The sequence below is a fragment of the Prosopis cineraria genome, unplaced genomic scaffold (genome assembly GCF_029017545.1).
Source record: "Prosopis cineraria cultivar Desert tree isolate PC_DT_omini unplaced genomic scaffold, ASM2901754v1 PC2, whole genome shotgun sequence".
NCBI lineage: Eukaryota > Viridiplantae > Streptophyta > Magnoliopsida > Fabales > Fabaceae > Prosopis > Prosopis cineraria.
The window spans coordinates 37321348-37343337 of NW_026555333.1; the positions used below are offsets into that span (position 1 = coordinate 37321348).

Sequence of the window (21990 nt, forward strand, 5' to 3'; positions counted from 1 at the left end):
AAAAATAACCAAGCTAAGATTCTCATGAGATAATATATTTTGTTTTATTTATAAATTATTTTTACCAATTTTATAAGTGAAATTTTAAACATAACTTTGAAGTAAAAGATAAATTAATCATACAATATTATTATTTTTTTCTTACTTTTTAAAAATAATTTACAGATTTTAATTTAAAATAAAATAATTTCATCAACAAATAATTTATAAAGTGAATTAAATTATACTTTTAAAGTGATTTTTATATACTAGATTATAGGAGTATTGAGCAAACGAAATTACATGGTAGACAGAAGCAATGCTGTTCAAGAAACTTTCACCAAAAGTTTCAATGAAAGTTTGGCTTCCGTTTGCCAAAAATTGATAAAAAAATCTTAGATAAGATCAGTTTGATAAAAATTATTTATTGTAATTAAAGCGATTTAGTTTGCCTAACTTTTTTGGTCAGCCTTAGTTTGTCTAATTTGGAAACCAAATTTGCCTTCAATTTCCTCGTCTCACAAGTTATTTTGATATTACTCCAAAAGTAGAAAAGCTGAATATAAATTTCGAAAATAAACAGGCTGATTGTGGTGGAATTTTTAACTAAAGTCAGCAACATAATAGAGAACTAAAATCACTGATCAAATATTACATGTGGTGGAGAATCACTGATAAGAATAAAGAATACAAATCAGTGCATATGATACTGTAATCCAAGTTACACAGAACCAAAAATCTCAAAACTATGGCGACTCCAAACGTACATTGCTTCTATTTTTCTTCACAATCAGATTCAGTAAACTTCCTTTTAAAACCAAGAAGGCTATCATTTAATAAACAGACAATATGCCATCGTCTCAAGAGTCTGGCATCCCCAAAAAACTGAGACCCCTTTCCAACTATGAAAAGCGCATAGACTGGGCCCAACTTAATGACTAGGTCAAGAATACCAAAATGAAAAGGAAAATGAACAGAGCCAATAAGGCCAGTATCATCATGATCTGGCCCTTCGCACCAGCCTTCTTCATCACCATTGCCACCTTTTTCTGCAAGAACAATAAAGGACTAGATTTCACCTCTTCGTAGTTCACATAATAATATCAAAATTCATACTTCCAAGTTCCAAGCAAGTTTCTAGTTTTCATGACAAGCACTGCCAAGTCAAGATTTTCTAGCATAACCATTTTTATCCAGGAATAAAAAACTAGATGCAGAAACTCACCTGGACAAAATCTAGACGATTTGATGTACTGTCCATTTCAGCACCCAGGTCATCAATAATCTTTTCCTGAAACACCAAGATTGACATTTTACCATGAGTGCATGAGGAACTTGTTACAGAAACAAAGTTAGCCTAAAACCATATCAGGGTAGGAACCAAGCAACAACATAACTTTTTCATGTGGACCCTTGAAGCAGGAACAATGTTATATTTTTTTAAAGAAAAGTAGCAAAACAATGGCACTAAAACCCTCTCAAAGCCATTACCTGTGCAAGGAGTTCTTCATGTATTGTGAGCCCAACACCTCCAATTCTTTGTACACTGGCACTAAGCTCATCCAACTCCTCATCTTGTTGCCTATAAGAACCAATGGATAGAATAACAAATCAAAAATAAAGTAGCACAAGGTGGCAGATTGTATTTTCCCAGAAAAGATCTGCATGCCACACAGCTTCCATAAACTCTTGAGCACTTATTTTATGTTTCTTCCCAAGTTAAGATCATCTACCAATGTACGTCCGAAGAAATTCTTTAATGTCTTTAACTCTATTTTTCTTTTCATCCATACAGAAGGAAACTTTCCAGTGGCAATTAAAAAACCTTATCCAGAATAAAACAACATTTTGAAATATTGCTGAAATGATTAAAAATAATATTAGAAATTTACAAATACTTCCCCATTTTCAAATATAAGAGAAAATAACTAATTCATATAGTTTAAGTTGGTTAAGTATAATAATTAAGTCTGATATTAAAAAATTTGGACTTTATTATCCACATAATAAATGAAACAGATTTGTCCAATACAAATAAACATGGACTTAATGAGGGGGAATTTAGAAAAAAATGCGATAAATGCTTGAAATTTGTAGTTCTGCTAATAAATAAAAACAAAAAGACACATGATAGTTTCTCTTATATTTGAAAATGGAAGGAGTAATTGAGAGGGTTATATCTACATCAATTTTGTTTTTGAATTGCACATAAGGATAACTCAATGACAATAACCGCACACAAGAAATGAGTGAACATGTGCAGTGTGCATAAGTACATGCAAGTAATATGTAGCTCACTAGCGTCTTGGAAAGAACAGAGGGGATGAATGGTCCTGTGTAGACAATATAATTCATCAATTTAAGAGGAAAAATAAATAAGGAAGATTTTTATATTAGGTGAAGGGGGAAAATAATAATTTGATTATGAATCAAGCTTGGTCTGATCTTTGCTGGAGAAGTATATAAGTCAGATAAAATATGAAGATAGTGAGCAAGGTTAGAGAAAAGATAAATTTATGATTCAATCTATAAGCATATGAGAGCAAGATAGGAATGAAGTACTTTATTAGAAGCAGCTGTCTATCCGATTCAGATGATATGAAATCATCATTATCATGGGCAGTGTACTGGTTAGATGTGTCAACTTGATGGGAATTGGGGAGCCTCATCAGTTCTCGGTGCATTTCTACATTACCACGGCTTGCCAAATTTGATCCCTTTCCAGTGTCAACTGTTTTCTTCACCGTGCCCACCTAATAATTACTATAATTATTCAGCACATCCCCACATATCTAGCAATAAATTAAGCATGCAAGAAAGAAGAGAGAGAGAGAGAGAGAGGAAGTAAATGTCTAAACGACAAAGTTGATTAAGATACTCAATTAATCATGTTAAATAGGACTTGGGGAATTAAAGGGAGAATTATATACAGGTCTCACACAAAAGGATTAATTACTACAAGATCAATTAACAAGTGAATTAAGGCCATCAACAACACAATGTGTTATTATTTTTCTTAGTTCAGTTGTTAATAGACCTTGTAAAATTAATTCTCTTGTGTGAGATTTTAATATAATTCTCCCAAAAATCTTCAATGCAAATCATGCTTCTAGACAGCAGATTGCTAATGCCAAAGGCCAAAGCCCCAACAATTTTTTGTGGTATATCTCTTTTGTTTAGCCCAAAAAAAGGTTGTAAAAAGGTAAAGTTGGGTTAACCAGTAAGACACAGTTTGCCATGCACAGAATTAACTAGATCTTCTTTCCTCTTCCTAAAGTTAGGAATGCACTATATGTACCTGGGTACGAGCAGTGCTGGTCCATCTCCTGCGATTTTCAAGCTCCGTATCATCAATGCCATACCAAGAAGGATCTCTAGCTGCCACAGAAATTGCTTTGTCCAATTCATCTACCTTACTATCAAAATAACGGCCTTCAGCAGTTGTTGGATAGGTTAGATTGTAAAGGAACAAGCAATAAAGGACAAAGAGAATTCGTTACAATTTAATTTTCATTAGAATAATGGGGTAAGAAGTTCTGAGACGTCAGAGGTTCTAAAATCACTGAAAATTCCAAAATGACGAAAAAGAAGCAGACAAGTATATGCATGATAATAATCCAGCCATTGCAAACATTTATTTTATCATCATCAATTGAAATTAAATAATCTAGCCACAGACTCTGCATGTCAATGAATTTACCTGCCACTCAATGCTTTCGCAACTAGTAAGCAGCTCCTTTGAAAGATTCGCTCGCTCTCCAGCACCAGAAGGAGTACTTTGCCATTGGTGAAAAGTAGATTGCAACTTATCAATCTACGAAGAACATGAAACAAGTCAGAAATCTTAATGAACGTATCCTATCCCACCCAAAATCTAACGCCACCAACAACAAATCTATTCAATTCCAGTCAGTCATTTCTGTTCCAACCCTCTCAAATCGTTACAAATGCTGCACAATGATATAGATCGCAATCGGGATCTCTTTAAATCTCCAAATCAATCACAGCATCCCGATGTAACCATACAAACATCAAAAAACTGATTCAACAATTACATCGACGACTATTTATTATTACCCAATGAAGCAATTAGATTTCGGACACAACCATGTCAACTCACTGATCTCAAGAAATTGGGTTTCAACTTTCGACCTAATTTTCGACGAAAATTTGCAACGACTTTCCCCAGATAAACAGAGAAGAGAAGACCGCATAATTGTAGAATTGAGAAAGAAACTTACAGATTCTTGAATCTCTTCCTTCACAACATAGAATGGATCTTGAGCTAAGGGCATCTTCTAGATGACTCACGCCCGTGACTGGCGATTGCGATCGGACTAACGAAGACGAAGAAGAACGAAGATAAAGCAGGATTGGGGCCGTAACTCGTGATCGGAGTGAAGAACGAAGACGAAGAACGAGGTCGAGCGGACGGACTAAACTGAGAAGTGAGGAGGAGAAGGAGGAGGAGGAGAAGGAGGAGGAGGCTGAGCGTCTCTGATCTGAGCCACGGAGGAAGTCGCCGAACAAGTGAGGTGTGAGGAGGGCAGCGTGCGAAACTAAGGACACGTTTGGTTGTACGAAGCTAAGGCACCGTTTGGTACGCTGGAAGCGTTTGGACGAAAATGCAATTGGAAAAGGAGATTTATATGCGCGCGCGCACACACACACACATATATATATATATCTCTCTCTCTCTCTCTATAAAAAGCCAAGGAAAAACTGTGTAAGGAATAATCAGTTCATGTCGAAACAAATACTTCGGCAACCAAAATTGGATCTACAAAAAATATTTTACTTTTTTTTAATACAAAGATATGGAGGAACTGTGTAAGGAAGATTAAAGTTTAATCATGTTTAAAGTTATAAAACTTATACAATTGAGAGGTAAGTTATCAAAAATAAAAATATCAAAATCATCATAGGATGTTTTGTGAGTAAAAAAATCAACGCATTTATTTATTTTTTTATAAATATGATCAAGGTTAACTTCTCAATCTCTCATGACGAGCTATCTAATATCTTTAATAATTATATAAATAGATGTGTGTTGCAGCAGTTATTGTTAATGAGCGGCTTTCAAAAAATTAAAGTAGACATTTTTACTTTAAATTGTCGCAAAACCAATCAGCGCATCTATATCAGAATCAAGCTGTTGACATGTTTGCGGTGCCGGATTTATTTTCAAAAACTATTTTTCTAATTTAAAAAATAAAAAAATTATTTAGATAAGCATTGTAATTTAAAATATTTTCAAAAATATTCTTTTTTTGCTTTTTTTTAAAAAAGAAAAGAACTATTTTCGTTTTTTATTTTTCAACACTCATTACATTTTGCTATTATATAAACTCTTTTTAACTATGATCAACTATTAATAGAGTTATCAATAAAAGTTGACCTAATTCTTTTAGGCCCTGCTCTTATAACTTATTTATTGGGGGGCCAAACTTATAAACTCTCTCACTCTAAAATCAACATTTTTTTAAATCCTGATCTTCATTGATAGGGCCCAAGGTTGAACCCAAAAACCTGCTTAACTTTTATTTGTTTTTTAATTAAATTTTTTTAACTATACTAATACATACATACATACATACATACATACATACATACATACATATATATATATATATATATAAATTACAAAGTACTTCAATTAGATATCTAAAATGTAAATGTTCATTAGTTCCTATTATCATCAATCCTCTTTCAAAAATAAAACATTTGACTCTCATCTATTTGAAGGTGGTGGTGCTATTTCAACAACCTCACTAATACCTCATTTGATACAAGGGAAGGATTTTCATAGAGGTGAAAGTGAGATAAAAAATATATATTTGGTATAATAATGAAAGAGTTAAACAATTTTACTCTTCTAATTTTATTTAAAACTTACTTCTAACATTTTTACCAAAATTAAAGAGAACTTTAAATCTTATTAACTTTATTTAAAAATTTAAAGCAATTAAATAATACAAGATACAGTTAAATAAATACAATCAGATATCGAAACATAGCAGCCAAAATCTTTCAAAATCCAACCCCTCCTAGTTTAAAAGAGGTAGATGATGAAAGGTGTTGAAAGAATCAGTAGAAGTAACTTTCTAATATAATCACTAATATTTTCAAAAGAGAATTTAAACTAGACATTCCAATCTTCCATGAGAATTCTTCTTGCTTGCAAAAGTATCATCGTACAGCCGGCTATTTGTAGTAAAGTTGCGAGCCAAGGAATTGAAACTCTACAAGATTCATGACCACTTCAATCATTTTACATCCTCTTTCCCAGCACCATTCCAAGCCTTGGATTAATCCTTGAATCATTACAGCACCCCCCCCCCCCCCAATGTATAGTTTGGCACTGTTTTATGAAAGCCTTTATTATTTTCTTGTTGGTTATGGACATTACAATCTCTCCTCTTTCTACTCTGTTTAGCCACTCAATCTAGTAATTTTTTACCTTGGACAGCTTTGTATTAGCTAGTAAATTCAACAACTTTCTCAATTTATCTTTATTAAATATATATACTTTAAAAATAAAATACTATAACATTTAATAAACATAAAAAGGTAAAGATAGACACAATAATATTGAAGTTTCATATAAATAAGACTAAAACAAATCTTCCATTTAAGTGAAAATGATGAAATTGAATTCTTATGGGAATATGATGGAAGTGAATTTCATGATTTTTGATGAAATTGAATTTCTTGGAGAATTGGATTCTTGTGCACCTATAAGCAAATTTCAAAGTTCAACTTTTTCAATTCTAATTCAGTAACTCCAACATATCAAATGAGGCATAACTTTATATTCATCACTTAAAATAAATATTTAACAAATTATATTTTTATCATATATTAATTCAAAATTTTAAGTAAATTATATAAATAAAATTAAAAAAAATATAAGGGAATTAGACCGAGTCTATTTTTGTAGAAATTATAAAGGCCGCCAAGCCTTAAAAGTCTTTTTATCCTAATTTTTTTTTTTTCAAGCCCAATCTTCATAAAATACAGGGCTTAAAAGGATAGCCTTATTAACAACTTGAGACACATGTTATCACATTAACTACTAACAATTACTATTGATTATTTTTTAACTCTAAAATTATTTTCAAATTAATATAATCAAACAAGTTTTGTTTTGTTTTATTTTAAAAAAATTAAAAATTAATTTATAAAATAATTTAAAAAAAAAAACGAGAATAAAATCAAACTAGCCTCGCCCTAAGCTTCCGTTTTTTAACGAGGCATAAAGTATTTAATAGCCAAGGTGTTTCTTTTCCTCCTATTTTAGATAACACTGTGCGATATTATTTTTTAACATTTAGAACATAAACATCAAAGAAATACCGACTTTCCACCCTCTTTCTTTACATCAACAAAGTGGAGAAAGATTAAGATAGGAAAACAATAATTTAATAAATTTCAAATATAATATTAAAAATAAAACTGATAATTTGAGTTAAGTCTGACAAGTTATCCTAAATAAATTAAAAAAATTTTAGGGTTGAACTTAGCAAAATATTAGTGATTTTTTTCTTTTTTAAAAACAAACAAAGCATATTAAATATTAATCAATACTTGAAAATATCTCAAAAATAATATTTAGAACGTTTTAGTTGAGTTTATAATGAGAGTATATTATTATAGATATATTTTTAAAAAAACTTAAAAATATTCACTTAGTCATATTTTTATTATTTTTAATATATAAAATATCTCAAAAATAATATTTAGAACGTATTTTGGTCTTGACTTTTAAACCCACAAAGTAAATTTTACATTTTTTTGATAAAATAAAAATAATTAATTTTAAAATTAAAACTAAAGTTTGCTTAAAAGCAATAAAAAATTGACAATTCAAATATTTGAGCTAACCCAAATAGGCCTTAAGTCTAGTGATATAGGGATTGGACTTGATTATTTGAGATTTTCCTATTTAGGACTTAGGAGGGGTTTTTATGCCATTTTCCCGATTTACCCTCTGTCCTCTCTTCTTTTTAAATAATAAAATAATAATGATATGATGCCTTTCAAGAAAAAATCACCACTCTATACTAAATTACCAAGGGTTGAAGGAAAAAAAATACCTAACAATTTTTTCTCTAAGAGTATCCAGTATTTTTAGGTGAACAAAGGTATAAGAATATTTATGAACTTATTATAATAAATGTAATAATTCCTATTCCATTAAATTTAACTAACTCGTCTGTTAACATTGATCATTAAAAAAAAGAAACAAATATAGGGTGCAAAAATACCTAAAAACTTTTTTCTAAAAGTTTTTAGTATTCTTAAGTTAGTAATAGTGTATAGATACCCATTAATTTGTGTTTTCAGGTGGGCCATGTACTTAAACGTTGATCATTAATTTTTTATTTTATTTTATCTTATTTAGTCAATTTCAATTTTTATCTTAAAAAACTAAGATTATGATATTCAATTTTTTTTATAATTTTAGTTTTATTTTATTAATAATAAAAAATAATTTGGGTATTTTGATTAAACCCATTCAAGTTTAGACTTAGCCCAAATGTCTTCAAGTTTATGCAAAAGGCCCAAATAAACTGAAAATAAAGATTTAATAAAAAAAAACTCTCAAGCTCAATTCTAATATTTTTTGAACTTATTCAGAATGACCTGTTAAACTTGACCCTAACTATCGACTCTAACTTTTTCTAATTCATTAAAATTACTTAACATGATCATAAAATTCTAACATAAAACTTAACAGATTGGGAAACTAACATTTTATAAAACTAATGGGTATTTATGCTCCATTATTGACTTTAGAATATTAGAAGTTCTTTTAAAAAAATTTATAAGTACTTTTACATCTTATGTTTACTTTTTTTTTTAGTAACAATGTTAATGAATGTTAGTCAAATGTAATGAAATAAAACTTGCTGTACTCGTTAAAATAAGCTCATCAATACCTGAACATTTATTTACTCAACGATATTGGGTAGTAATTGAAACAAAAATTCTAAGTATGTTTGGCTTGGAACCCAATTCCTAATAACCCAAGGGCAAAATCTTCAATCTATTTATACAGCTTGCCTTCTTTGCTTCTGCTCTCATCTTTGCCTCCATGGCCTTGACTCAGCAAAGTGTCACTATTTTTATCTTCTTTTTTTTTTTGGTAAAAAGACAAATATATTAACAAAAAAAAATGAAGTCTACAAAGTAAGTGTTAAAATGGGTCTATTAAAATAACTAGAGAGAGCAAAAAAAGGCAAAACATTGGACCACATTTCTAAACAATATAAGCGCTAAAGTCTTGCAGAAGCTTGGAGATGTTTTGGTTCATGATATGTTATTGATTAGAGCAGAAGTGAACCCCTTCGTTATGTCTGATTTTTAAATTTCCTAAACTCACATGATCTTCAAAAAGTTTCAAATAGAAATTTTTAGTCCAAATCAAGAGGTTACGGGCACAAAAAGGTAAGAATAGTTGTAGGGAGATAACTTTAGGTGTGCAAAATAACAATTCGAACCACCTCTCATGATTTAGAGATGAAGAGACAGGATGAAGACGTTTCTTCCTTCTTTTGAAGATGGTAAACTAAATTTTCCACTTTGGAAAATGAAATTGAGTGAGGTTGTCAAAAAAAAAAAAACATGGGAGCTCATTCTTCTTTGGCCCTATAATCTGTAACTATCTTTGCACTACAATCATTATTCCATCTGCATGCAACTTTGAGAAAGAAACATCGTTCATGAAAGTACTGAATAACCTGTGCAACTGGAGTTATCCCATTACATCAAGATAATGAAATGACGAAGGCAAATGCTTCCCAGAGTTTGAATCTCCCAATTTTTAAATCACTATTTTTGTCTGTTCTTTGATTTTCATGGCAGATCTAGATTTCTTCTTCTTGTTTCCCCCCTAATCTCTCTCATCTTCACGATCTTCATCTTTTCTTCTGCCTCTTCCATTGCTTTCCATTTCTTTTTTCAAATCTAATAATCTTGAATTGGTCAACTCATAAAATTGCCTGGTTTTTCCAGCTCATCCTAGTTTGTATATCAGTTTCAGTTGGCCAATTTTTAACTGAATCACTCAACCTCTGATTGACCAGAACCAGTTCCGCTCCCTCAGCATCCCAAGTAGCGCCTTCCAAACCATTCAATTCACATCTGATATCTCATACCTTGCCCCATTATCTTACGTTGAAATAATTTAACTTTAAAAAATAATTCCCACACTTTATTTCACCATTATATTTTCTTTATAATAACGACTCAAGCTATTTTTTTTTCATCTTTTATCATCAAAACTTGTTTTAAAAAGTTAAATAGATCAGACTAAAATTTGAATGAGTCAAACTATAAATCCCTGCTAGACTACAGGTCACTCGCATGCTAAGAGTTTTGCATCTCGCAAAAGAACTTCTACGATTACAAACATGGGAGAAATCTACATCAAAATGGGAAAATTTTACATTCCATGAGGAAACGTTGCATATTTACATATTACAGTAGATGGTCACAAAAGGAAGACACTTGCACATGATGGTCTATTGGTCTAATCTGCAAACACATTACAGTGAAGATACTGGGCACCTTGACATACCTTTAAGCAAGGGCACTTTCATCATTTACTTTCTCGTATTCCTTCAGGGTAAATTTACCAAATATGAATTCGTGGGCAATTTTAACTGAAAAAACATTACTCGTACTTCGTTTTGACAAGCCCAAATTTATACCGGGTGCCTTGTATACGATATTACCACTTAGTTCGTATGTAAATTTAACACCAAAATAATTTGGGCCAAGCCATACCTCGTTCCTTGCACCTATTTCACAGTATGGTTCTCAATTCCCGAAATTCTCGAACACAAAATTAATTAAAATTTGCAGTCTACTAACGTGTCCTGAGATAATGGTATTTTCAAGATTTTGAAAATCAAACCAATCATTAGACCGGACAAAACATTAATTCAAAAGTTAATGATTCGACCGGTCAAACTATTGTTGAGCCAAATAAGATTATTTTAACATTTTTAAATAATACATGTACATATAAACAAGTTCATCCAAAATAAAAAATAATTCTTTACCACGAGGGATTAGCCTTAAAAAGGCAATTTCATATAGAATAAAATGCCAATTTCCTTACCTTAAATCTTCTTCATAGTTTATCAATCTTTACTATTGAGATTATCATTCATTATTAAAAAATAAGATAAAACCAATTTTTAAAATTATTTTTCTTTTTGTTCGCTAATAAGGAGTCAAGGACATGCGCCATGTACATCAAATAATCCAGTTAAAAGAATGACGGGAAAAATTGTGGGGAAGATGATTGTTGTGAAATCCAACGATAGATGAAACCCAACTGCCCATCTTCTCTAAATCCATATAGCAGAGAACACTTTCGGAAGAGTGCATTGAATTGAAGCACAATACCGATACACACAATCTCTGCATCTCAATCTCAATTCAAGACATCAAAAATCCTAAAATTAGAAACTATTAACCATGAAACCATAATTAAAAGCGATCTGCAAAATAAAGCAATCCTTCAAGGACTTTAAGGGACAATAGATGAGATTCTTGAATATACAGGAAGATGAGTGGAGGAGGCAGTTCATGGCAAAACTCTTGCCATGATGATTTCAAATTCAAGATTCAATGACATCCGAATGAAATGACACACGGCTATTTCTGGTAAAAAAAAAATTGTTAACATTCAACTTAACATCAATTAAAGACAAACAATGAATTGTAATATTTTGTCATGTTGAAAGAAAAGATTACAACAAAATGAAGTATAGAACATTAGCTACTCCTGATAGCATAGTTTAAGAACAAAAATAATCTATAACAATTGAAGAACAAGTAGTTTACACTAACAAAAATTGGTTTAATTAGTTGACATTGACTCCAAAACTAAAGTGATTGGTTCAAATTCTGTATGTAAAAACCCTGCGGTTGGGCAATTTGCGAGTGTTGGTTTAATTAGTTGAGATGGAACCCATAACTCAAAGTGATAGGTTCAAATTCTGTACGTATAAACCTTTTCTTTGGGCAATTTGCAAATACTTCTATAAATACTTAAGTTTAGAGACATCACATAACCATGATAAACACCCAAACCCAACTCAACTAAACTTTTGCCTAATAAAAAAAATCAAGGAGTTCCAACCGATTTATTTCTATCGCATCCGCCAAGAGCATAATACAAAATGGGGGCATAACATAGAAACCCACACAGCCCAAGAGCTTCAGACTCAACATCTCAGAATGAAGGTCGACCTCTCACTGTAAATCTCATTACAATCTCAAGGCCGAAAATTTTCATTCTTCTCAAGTACAAATAAACTCAATTCAGGGGAAATTGAATCCCCTAAACTGTGAAATACATCATCAGCATGGAATTTTTTTTCTCATCCACGGCAATACTGCCGTGTTGGAAGGTGTCCTAAGATTTTTCCAATTTCATCACCTGATGCATAATACAATACATACTTTCACAGTGAAAAAGTATATCCTCGCAGGTAAGACAACCAGAGACGAAAGTTAAAAAATTACAAGCATCTTAACTTAACGAGCAATAGTAGGTAGATTCAGGAGCATACAGTAATCGTTTAACTTCACTTAAAAGTATCAGATCAAGTGTTGGATTATTGATTTTGCTTCATCCCCATCTACCGCACACATAATATCGATATTCTCCTCAAGTTATCAGCAAAATCTAAAACACAGAAACATCCAAGTAAATCTGTATCATGGAATCGCAAACAAGGGATCAATCAATAATTACAAAACATAAACCAGTAAAAACAGAAAAAGGGCCTTTTGGCAAAACATATTGTTCCCCGACGTCCTAATACAGCATTAAGATTACAGCACTGGATAGCGAGGGGAACTATATCTAGGCTTCAATTAGGCATTGCATAACACATTTAAAAAACTGTGTAAGCAAAATCAAATTGGGATGTGAAGCCTTATATTAATAAGGAATGGTAAGGTATCTCGTATTATCAGGAATCCCTGGTAAGAAAAGAAAAAAATTAAAATAAGAATGCTGGGAGTGAAATCATATAACTCAGTCCCTTAGATGTTCAATAACGATTGCGATCATAACCGCAAGTCATTACAGGTCTGTAGACTCATCAAAGTTAAATGTAACACACTCCCAGTTAAATCGTTCAAACAACAAGCTCAGAGAGCCAAACAAGAGTGATTTATTTGAAAGAAATATTGCTGCTTCCGTGTTCTCCCAAAACAACATAAGAAAGGTGGTTGAAGGAGAGATTAGACGAAAGCAACACAATTTGCTTTCGCTTCAAGGGAACGAGTCAATTGGGAATTGAAAAAATCCACAATGACCAGATAATGAAGCACAAGTAAGGATTCAATACAACGTTACCGAGAAGATCTGCAAGTATTCCATCGAATTCAGATCAGCGAGGAAGGGAAGGGCAACGAAACCCTAATTTGAGCTGCGAAAGAGCGGCTAGCGATACACGAATGTTGCGAGGCGCCTTAACTTATAATAAGCGGAAGAATGATCGGACGGCTAAGAAGTGATTTGTATATGACTGAGCGGTTCATATTATTCATTCATTCTTAAGCACTGAGAGGCCATCCTAGGTTTAAGGAAGACTCAAGCTTTTGAGGCCCAAAAGAAAAATCAAAACTCAAGCCCAATTGAATGAAGTTTTTTATGTTTTAGTAAAGTCAATAAGCTGAACAAAACCTGACAAAACCAGCCCAAATTCATTTAAAAAAATTTAAGGTTAGGTTTTAAAAAATAAATGTTTTTTATATTCATGTCTATTTAAATTAGTCTCAATAAGTTTGAAAAAATTTGGACTAGACCTGAACCCAAATAAAAAATTATATTTTAAAAAATATATAAAATATAATAAATATTAATTAATTATTTGAATTTTATATTATTTTATATTAAAATACTATATATTTGAGTACATTACTATTTTTATTTTAAAAAAAAATTAAAAATATTTACATCTTCATATTTTCATCATTTTAATCAATAAAATATTTTAAAATAATATTTAAAATATATTTTAATATTAATTTTTATATTTTAACATATACATATTTTTTAAAAAATTTTGAGTCTCATACATTATTTAAATATTCAAAAAAACTTATTTTATATTTTTTATAAAATAAAATAATTAATTTTAAATTAAAAAATTAAATTAAAATAATTTTAAAAATAAAATTTAGGTGTATATGAATTTTTGGGTCTACTACTAGATAAACATAATGAATAAAATAATATCTTTGGATAATTATTTAATTATTATCCACTTCAAACTTAGTTAAAAATTAAGAATAAATTAAAGTGAATAAAAGTCAAAGAAAAAAGTAATTCCAAAAAAAATTCTATTTTTCATATATTTCTAAAAATAAAAAATACAGTTTATCCAAAAATTATTAAAAGTTTTGAACCAATCATCACAATTATTTTAAGTTAATGGTCTAACTATGATTGAATTGAGATTAAGTTGATCATAATTAAAATAATTTAATTTAATTAAAATATATAAAATATTTATATATAACTATGATAAAAGTAATATTTAAACAATTAAAAGATTGATATACAAGTAAAGGAAATATCCATGAATACATTATATATAATACAACAAAGTAGTAATAGAATTATTTAAGTACAAAGTTGATAAGTTATTACTTTTTTATTCATTTAAATTTAAAATAATGTTTTATGCTTTTAAAATTAAAATCAATTTTTATGTTTAACAAAGTTACTTAAAAGTTGAAATTAATTCATAAAAAGAGAAAAATTTTTTAAAAAGTTTTAATTATTCAAGCAAGCCTGAATAAGTTTAAAGCTCGAAAATATAAAAGTTGGGCTCGGTTATATGAGTTTTTTTATTAAGTAAGATACTTTAAATTTAACTCATGTGAATTACTAGCTCTAATTTTTGGTAATGCAACTAATGATATCATATATTACAACAAATCTTTATTTTGATTCATGCCTGAAGCTCAAATTAATGTGGTTCTTTTAGAATAATTTGTTGCATCTATAAATATTACTATTTGTAAATCCAAACTGAATTAGCTAGGTTAACTTATGAATAAGTGATTTGGCTAGTCCGCTCATCTAACTTTAAAGCTCGGTTTTAACTCTGAAAAACTCGATCAACATGATGGATTGGTTAATTCTATTATTTTATTTGTTAGCCTTTTTTAAATTGTGAACTTTACATCAAATTTAAATCCTTTAAATAGTATTTCTAATGTTAAGGGTTGACACTTCTTCCCATCTATATCATTAATTGAGCTCAAGGCTGAACTCAGAAGCTCATTTTTATTTATTTTTATTTTTTAAAAAATTATTTTTACATTATAATATTAAATATTCATTCTTTCAAATGCAAATTATAATGTCCAAAAATTAAAATAATTAATTTAGATCCTACTTTTAAAGTACAAGCAGATATAATTTAAATTATAAATTTAATCAAAAAATTTAAAATATCTCATTTGTTCGGGATAGACATAAATAGGGGCATCAGGATGTAGCTAAAGGCCATTCTTTTATAGTTTAAATGAGTTGGTCTTGAAAACTCTTTTATATAAAAATATTTCAATTTTCAAAACATAAATTCTAAAAAAAAAAAACAGAGCTCTAACTCAATAATTCAATACTATTTTAATGCCTCTTTAACTAAAGCACTAGTGAGTTGGGCTTGTATGAGCCTAATCTTTTTAGACTTAACTCATATGAGCTTAAGCTTATAAGCTTAATTATTGAAAAATAAATTATTTTTTAAAGCTTAGCTTTTATTCAAAGGGCATAGGGCTATACTTGTAAGCTCATTTTTATTACTTTTTTGGATTTTAAAAATTAAAACTAGTTTATATTTATTTTTTAAAACACAAATTATGATGTTTAAAAAATAAAAAATTAGTGTCCTAAAATTTAAATTTAATTTAAAAATTAAAAAATTTTTATTTTTAGGGTAAAATAAAAAAGTGCCACTAGAACCTGAGTCTCTTTTTAAAGCCTATTAGGGCTAGGCTTCAAAATATGATTTTCTCCCTCCACTCTTAAAATGTCTTTTTAAAGTTTGAACCTTTATAAAAATGAGTTTAAATGAATGGCCAACCAATCTAAGCCTATATTATCGACTCTATCTTCAATCTTCTCCCTCCATTCCTATGACTTTTCTTTTACCTGTATGGAAAGCCATGTCAAAACTCTTCACTCCTCTTATATCTTTATAAAATATATTATTTATTTTATAAAAAAAAACCATGTCATAAGTCATAACTTCTTTGTAGTCCCTCCTAATTTTTGCACGAGAACCTAATATTCTAGGCTCGCCTCACCTGAGTTGTGAAGATTTAATGAGACCCAGATTAATTCAAATAAAAACATGAAAGGCATTCTAAGGATGTGCATCCTTGACTACTTATGCTACTACATTTTTAAGATTCAAATTCAAAACTTTTAATTAAAAGAGAACAACATTTGCCAATTAATCCAACTACTTTGAACGTTGCCACTTTGCTCCCCCTGTTCCTCCTTATTTTCTTCTTGGACTATGGATAAATTGATAAACTAAGGAGCAGAAGGTGACGGCAGGATGAGCCGACATCTTCGAAGTAAGGCAATATTTATTTATTTTTAATGCTAGTTTTTCCCAACAAATTTAAGTAACTTTAACTCACATCTCTTGATAAGGACCGACCTAAGGGCAACAAGAGGTGCTTTTCCCCCACACTTCAATCATCCCTTAAAAAAAAATTAAATTTTTACTCAAAAAAATTATAAAATAAATTCCAACCCCAATTTATATTTTATTTTCAACTTGACCCCCTTTAGGTAGTTCCTAGATTAATCCTTGTTTCTCCTCTGACTTAGTTAAAAAACTATGAATTCGCTAGAAGCGAGTTTCAATGTGTTTGCACAAAAAACAAATTTATAAGTAAGTTGACTTAACTTTTCTAGCTGAAACTATAAACTTCACAAACTTGATGAGTTAACTTATGAGTTTGATAATAATATTTTCACCTAATATGACCATAATTGAGTTGATTGTGTGTAATTTTTTAAAGTAGACGTGATCAAATTAATTATATTTGAAACCTTAATTTTGATCAAATCTTGTTGTTAATAAAAGAACTTTATTGGTGAGTGATTTATAAATATTTCTATAAACATTCATTGGGCCTAGAGATATTTTCTGGCCTTAATAATCTCCTAAATCCAACTAGAGGTGAACAAAACTGAATCGAAATTGAAAATCAAATTAAATTGAATCGAATTTTATCTTTTTAATTCGATCTATTCGATTTTTCAGTTTGATTTGATTTTCTTTTAATAAAAATTTTGATGGATCGATTCGATTTGGTCCGAGAATTCAAAAATTAAATAAACCGAATCGACTGAATTATCTATATTTTTCCTTTCATATTTTAAAAAATGTGAATAAATTCTCATCTAGGTGAGTAAGAAATATTTTTTTACTACTTGCAATGATAGTATTTTTTTGATTTAATGTGATGTTCTAATTTTTTATTTCTATAATTTAGTTTTTAGTGCAATAGTACTGAATCTTATTAATTTTCTTATAAATTATGATATAAGATTATTATTGTTTTGTTAGGCCTTCAACATCAAGGGAAAAAAATTGGATAAAAGAATATGTAAACAATTAAATTTCATAGATCCAAATTAAAGCCCATAAATCGAATAAACCGATCAAATCGAATCATTAAAATTCGATTCGATTTTAATTCAGTTCAGTTATATATTTTGATTCTATACAATCTAAATTTTTTATATAATTCGGTCGATTAATTTTAGAGAAATTAAAATCAAACCGATCGAATTGACCGAATGCTTACCCCTAGACCCAACTCCTAATTTTTTTAAGAAAAACTTTAATTTAGAATATTTAAACTTTTTTACACTTTCAAATTATATTATTCTTTTTATAAGGAAAATAGAAAAAATTGTAGTTACTTTTAAATTAATTAATTTAAAATAAAATTTGAACTATTCAAATTGAATCAACTACGTACACACGGTAAGATTTGTTATCGTATTTTGGGTTGCTAAACCGGACGATGGAAAATAACCGTGTATTTTTATATGTTGAGATAAAGCCCATGTTGTCCAAAGACAAAAACCCATATCATTGAGCCCAATTGTTTTAAAAAGTCAATAGAGCCCAAGTCCAATAAGAAAAAGAGAAACGTTTTTGCTGACCCAAAAGGTGCTTTCACATTCATCTATGATTATAATATATGGCAGAAAATTATAATTATAATGAAAAATTAATTATTTGTTTCATGTAGTTTTGAATTATTTATAATTCAGTTCTTAAAATCTAATTAGTTGTAAATTAATTCTTAAAGTTTTGATTCAATTATAACTCAATTATTGAATTTTTGGTTGCTGCAATTCAATTTCTATATGTGATTTTAGCCTTTTAAAATATTGATCCTTTTATTTTGAAAATAAAATTCTAAAAATTAAAATTATGTTGACATTTAGGGATTAATTATAAATTACTAAAAATTTTAATTTGATAGAGATTATAAAGATTTAATCGTTCTAATTTTATTTTTTAAAATATAATGACTAATATTTTAAATAGTTAAAATTATAGGAACTGAGTTATGTCAAGTTAAAGTTTAAGGAATGAGTTAAATCTAATCAAAATTTTAAGAATTCAATTACGACAAGTCAAAATCCAAAACTGAGTAATAACTGAGTTAAAGCTATAAGAATCAAATGATTAATTTTTTCTAATTATAATATAGTATACAAGGCAAGACACATGAAAATGAATTGTTTTTCCATAAGAGTTCTTCCCTATCTCATAGTTTTCAATAATAAATAAACTAAATCACTTAAAAACAATTTATTGTAGCACTTGCATTCAACTCTGATGCCTAGGGAGGGAGGGGTTTGGGAGAGTGAGTTAATTTTGTTTTCTTTGATACCAACTTAATTTTGTTTCCCTTCAAAAGATTTTGACCTTTTTTGTGGTATAAGAATTCACAATCACTCTATGTTACTCGCCCTAACTATGAATATATAAATATATTGTGAATTAGACAAAACCATAAATTTTAAGGACTTCAAATCTGTAATGGACATGGAATTAAAATATTATTCCTTTGATCCTAAATATAAATTTTCTTAACTAATTTATAAATATTAAAAAAATAAATTATTATTTATAATTAATATGTAGATAATTTGTGAATTTTTTTTAAATATCCCTGCTATTTAAAATCAGAATAATGCTTAGAGTTAGTAATTTAGGCCAACATGTCTAAAAAAATTTAAGATTAAGCTTAACAACATAATAATTTTTTGATGTTTGGGTCAATTTGGATAGGTCCAAAAAAAAATTCAGGCCAAGCCCAATCAAGGTTGGGCTTGGCTTGAATATCTGAATAAGAAATTATATTTTAAAAATATATTAAATATTATAAATATTAATTAATTTTTTTAAATTTAAGGTTATTTTATACTAAAATATCACATATTTGAGTCTGTTACTATAGGTATTTTTAAAAAAATTAAAAATATTTATATTATCATATGTTTATTATTTTTATCTATAAGATATTTTAAAATAATATTTAAAATATATTTTAATATTAATTTTTAGATCTTAAGACCCATTTTTAAAATTTTTTGAGTCCTATATATTTTTTAAGTATATATTTTTTATAAAATAAAATAATTAATCTTAAATTAAAAATTTAATTAAAAATAATTTTAAAAATAAAATTCAAATATTTGGGTAGCTTGGGAGAATTTGGGCAGGAACCATTTGAGCTTTTCAAGTAATCGGAGCTATTTGGAGCCTGGTCCACCTAAATTCTGGGATCTTACAACACCCTCAAATAAATCTAATATTTAAAATTGGATAAAGTAGATTAGATTAAAAATTAAAAAAAAAAAAAAGAACAGAAGTAGACAGAAAGAAACAAAATAGTTGGGGAAACGTAGATTAGTTGAATTATTATTAAACTTGGAATAACGCATTATTGGCACTCAGGATGTGAAAAACGCGGTGAGAGTATAGAATTTCTTTTTTTTTTTTGGGAGGCAACAAGTGAGAATATATATAAAAGTAAAACAAACTGAGAAGCGACTTTTGATTCAATTAATTAACCAATTGCGATACTTAATTATGTAATCTCCCCCCAATCAAACTACCTTAGTTTAATTAATTTATCTATCATTTAATCTAATCACTCTCAAGTCTGTAGACATCTCCATCAAATCCTACTCAAAGCCCAATAATTTCACCCATGCCTCCAAGTAAATTAATCAGCAAGAAGCTTATCCACAAGAATCAGTTATATTATTATATAGCTTGTTAACTAATATATTGGGTTGGTTTGTGGAAACTGGAAATTGATTATTATTAGTATTAAAACACATAGTCTTGCATTTAAATATGAATAACTAGCAATGCAAGTCACCAATGATAATTGGGTCAAATAGTAGACTGAATTTTTGTTACTATTAGGAAGTATGCTAAATAATAAGCATAGGTAAATAGGATAAAATAATTAAAAGTTATAAAGAAGTTGGAGAAAATGATAAAAAATGAATGCCACATGAAATTTAACGTGAGAAAACTTTCAATATGAGGGAACAAAAAATTTAAGGGAAACGAGCGAGTAATTTCACTATAAAAAATGAAAATTATAATAATTGTCTTTTTTATATCAGATAGAAAGATAAAATATATATATATATATATATAAAGCTTTTTATCAACTAAAAATATTATTTTGAATAATAATAAATATCTCTTAAAATATTAAATAGAGACATGATAGATTTACTCCAAGATAATATATAAAACTAATCACAAAGGATTATAAAGATTTAAATCATAATCTCAATAGTTACGAGTACAAATTTATTGTACGAAAAAATTCCTTAAACTTATAAATTTTATTTTTTGAATAAGGTTTTTTGATATGAAACCTATAACAATTTACTTCTGTTTGAGAGTTGACATTCCTAGTAGGTCTATTTTTTAACACATTCCTCCTAGTCAAAACTTTCATAGATAGCCCTCTCTTTAAAATTAGCATCTTAATAATAGCACCAAAGTTATGAGTATAAATCAAAAGAGAAAATTCATCTCAAAATATTAGTATGTTGAATGAAAGAGTCTACTACACTTATATAGCTTACTTTTATATATAGTAAGGCTCTTTGACATTAGATCTGTAACAATGTACTCTTATTTGAGAGTCAACATTCCTAACAGATCTACTCTATAACACTTCATTTAGTTTTTTATTGATCAAAACTTTCATGAATAGCCTTTTTTTAAAATCAATCTCTCAATAATAGTGCCAACCAAAATACTAATATCTTAAATGAAAGAGTCTGTTGAATTTATAAATCTCACTATACTATAATCAAACCTCCTAGTATATAACTCGATAATTTTCTTAAATAAAGTGGTAATCCCATGTTATTGTGGGAAAAATAATATTTATGTGTTACTTATTTTACAACCCCTATATTGTGGATTTAACAAACTTCCATCATTTGGTGCTTAATTTTTAAGAATATTTTATCTTAGTCCTATCACAAAATATGTCTTTGGTTTAGTATGGGGAAAAATTACCTAAATTAGGATTGGTTGAAAATACAATATTCTTTTTTAATATCATGTGCAAACCAAAATTATTCTTCTAGTGGGATCCTGCATGCCATTCTCATTTAGTCATCAATGAAGACATCACAAGCCTTCTTTCTTTCTTCCTTTTTTCCTTCTATTTCTTGTTTAGCTTTTGATTCCCTCTTCTTGACTTCTAATACATGGTCCCCACACCATTCCATTTTTTTAAAAAAATAATTTTCCTTTTATTCAAAAAAAGAAAATACAATATTCCAATAACAAGTGGTGAAAAGTCATTTTCTAAAGAGGGATATAATTGGAAGGCAATTCAAAAAAGTTCATGTGTCACACGCAACTTCATCGTGTCGCCGCA

The 21990-nt window shown here is 28.8% G+C and overlaps 1 protein-coding gene, 1 long non-coding RNA gene and 5 other non-coding genes across 7 annotated transcripts; all 7 read right to left on the bottom strand.

Moving 5' to 3' along the window:
- Positions 1-608: 608 nt before the first annotated feature.
- LOC129301824 (syntaxin-61) lies at positions 609-4612 on the bottom strand. The gene is made up of 7 exons (XM_054940425.1): positions 4221-4612; positions 3680-3793; positions 3278-3391; positions 2542-2732; positions 1471-1561; positions 1205-1270; positions 609-1028 (listed from the first exon to the last, which is right to left on the bottom strand). The coding sequence occupies exons 1-7, from the start codon at positions 4272-4274 to the stop codon at positions 918-920; spliced, it is 741 nt and encodes a 246-aa protein (XP_054796400.1). The 5' UTR covers positions 4275-4612; the 3' UTR covers positions 609-917.
- Positions 4613-11276: 6664 nt separating this feature from the next.
- On the bottom strand, positions 11277-11419 carry LOC129304311 (small nucleolar RNA snoR135). The gene has a single exon (XR_008591677.1). It is a non-coding gene; the product is annotated as a small nucleolar RNA snoR135 (small nucleolar RNA).
- Positions 11420-12102: 683 nt separating this feature from the next.
- Positions 12103-13495, bottom strand: LOC129303290 (uncharacterized). The gene is made up of 2 exons (XR_008591448.1): positions 13364-13495; positions 12103-12685 (listed from the first exon to the last, which is right to left on the bottom strand). It is a non-coding gene; the product is annotated as an uncharacterized LOC129303290 (long non-coding RNA).
- Positions 12351-12444, bottom strand: LOC129304307 (small nucleolar RNA snoR31/Z110/Z27). The gene has a single exon (XR_008591673.1). It is a non-coding gene; the product is annotated as a small nucleolar RNA snoR31/Z110/Z27 (small nucleolar RNA).
- On the bottom strand, positions 12552-12641 carry LOC129304310 (small nucleolar RNA snoR31). The gene has a single exon (XR_008591676.1). It is a non-coding gene; the product is annotated as a small nucleolar RNA snoR31 (small nucleolar RNA).
- Positions 12798-12940, bottom strand: LOC129304267 (small nucleolar RNA snoR136). The gene has a single exon (XR_008591640.1). It is a non-coding gene; the product is annotated as a small nucleolar RNA snoR136 (small nucleolar RNA).
- Positions 13034-13117, bottom strand: LOC129304288 (small nucleolar RNA SNORD25). Its single transcript, XR_008591654.1, has one exon. It is a non-coding gene; the product is annotated as a small nucleolar RNA SNORD25 (small nucleolar RNA).
- Positions 13496-21990: the final 8495 nt, after the last annotated feature.

What these genes read in the sequence shown, in the direction of transcription:
- LOC129301824 (XM_054940425.1), bottom strand. Translation starts at nt 4,274, where the DNA reads ATGCCCTTAGCTCAAGATCCATTCTATGTTGTGAAGGAAGAGATTCAA. An exon ending in GCGAAAGCATTGAGTGGCAG is followed by an intron (nt 3,392 to 3,679) that starts GTAAATTCATTG and finishes TTTGATAGTAAG; the next exon opens with GTAGATGAATTGGACAAAGC. An exon ending in ATCGTCTAGATTTTGTCCAG is followed by an intron (nt 1,029 to 1,204) that starts GTGAGTTTCTGC and finishes TTGTTCTTGCAG; the next exon opens with AAAAAGGTGGCAATGGTGAT.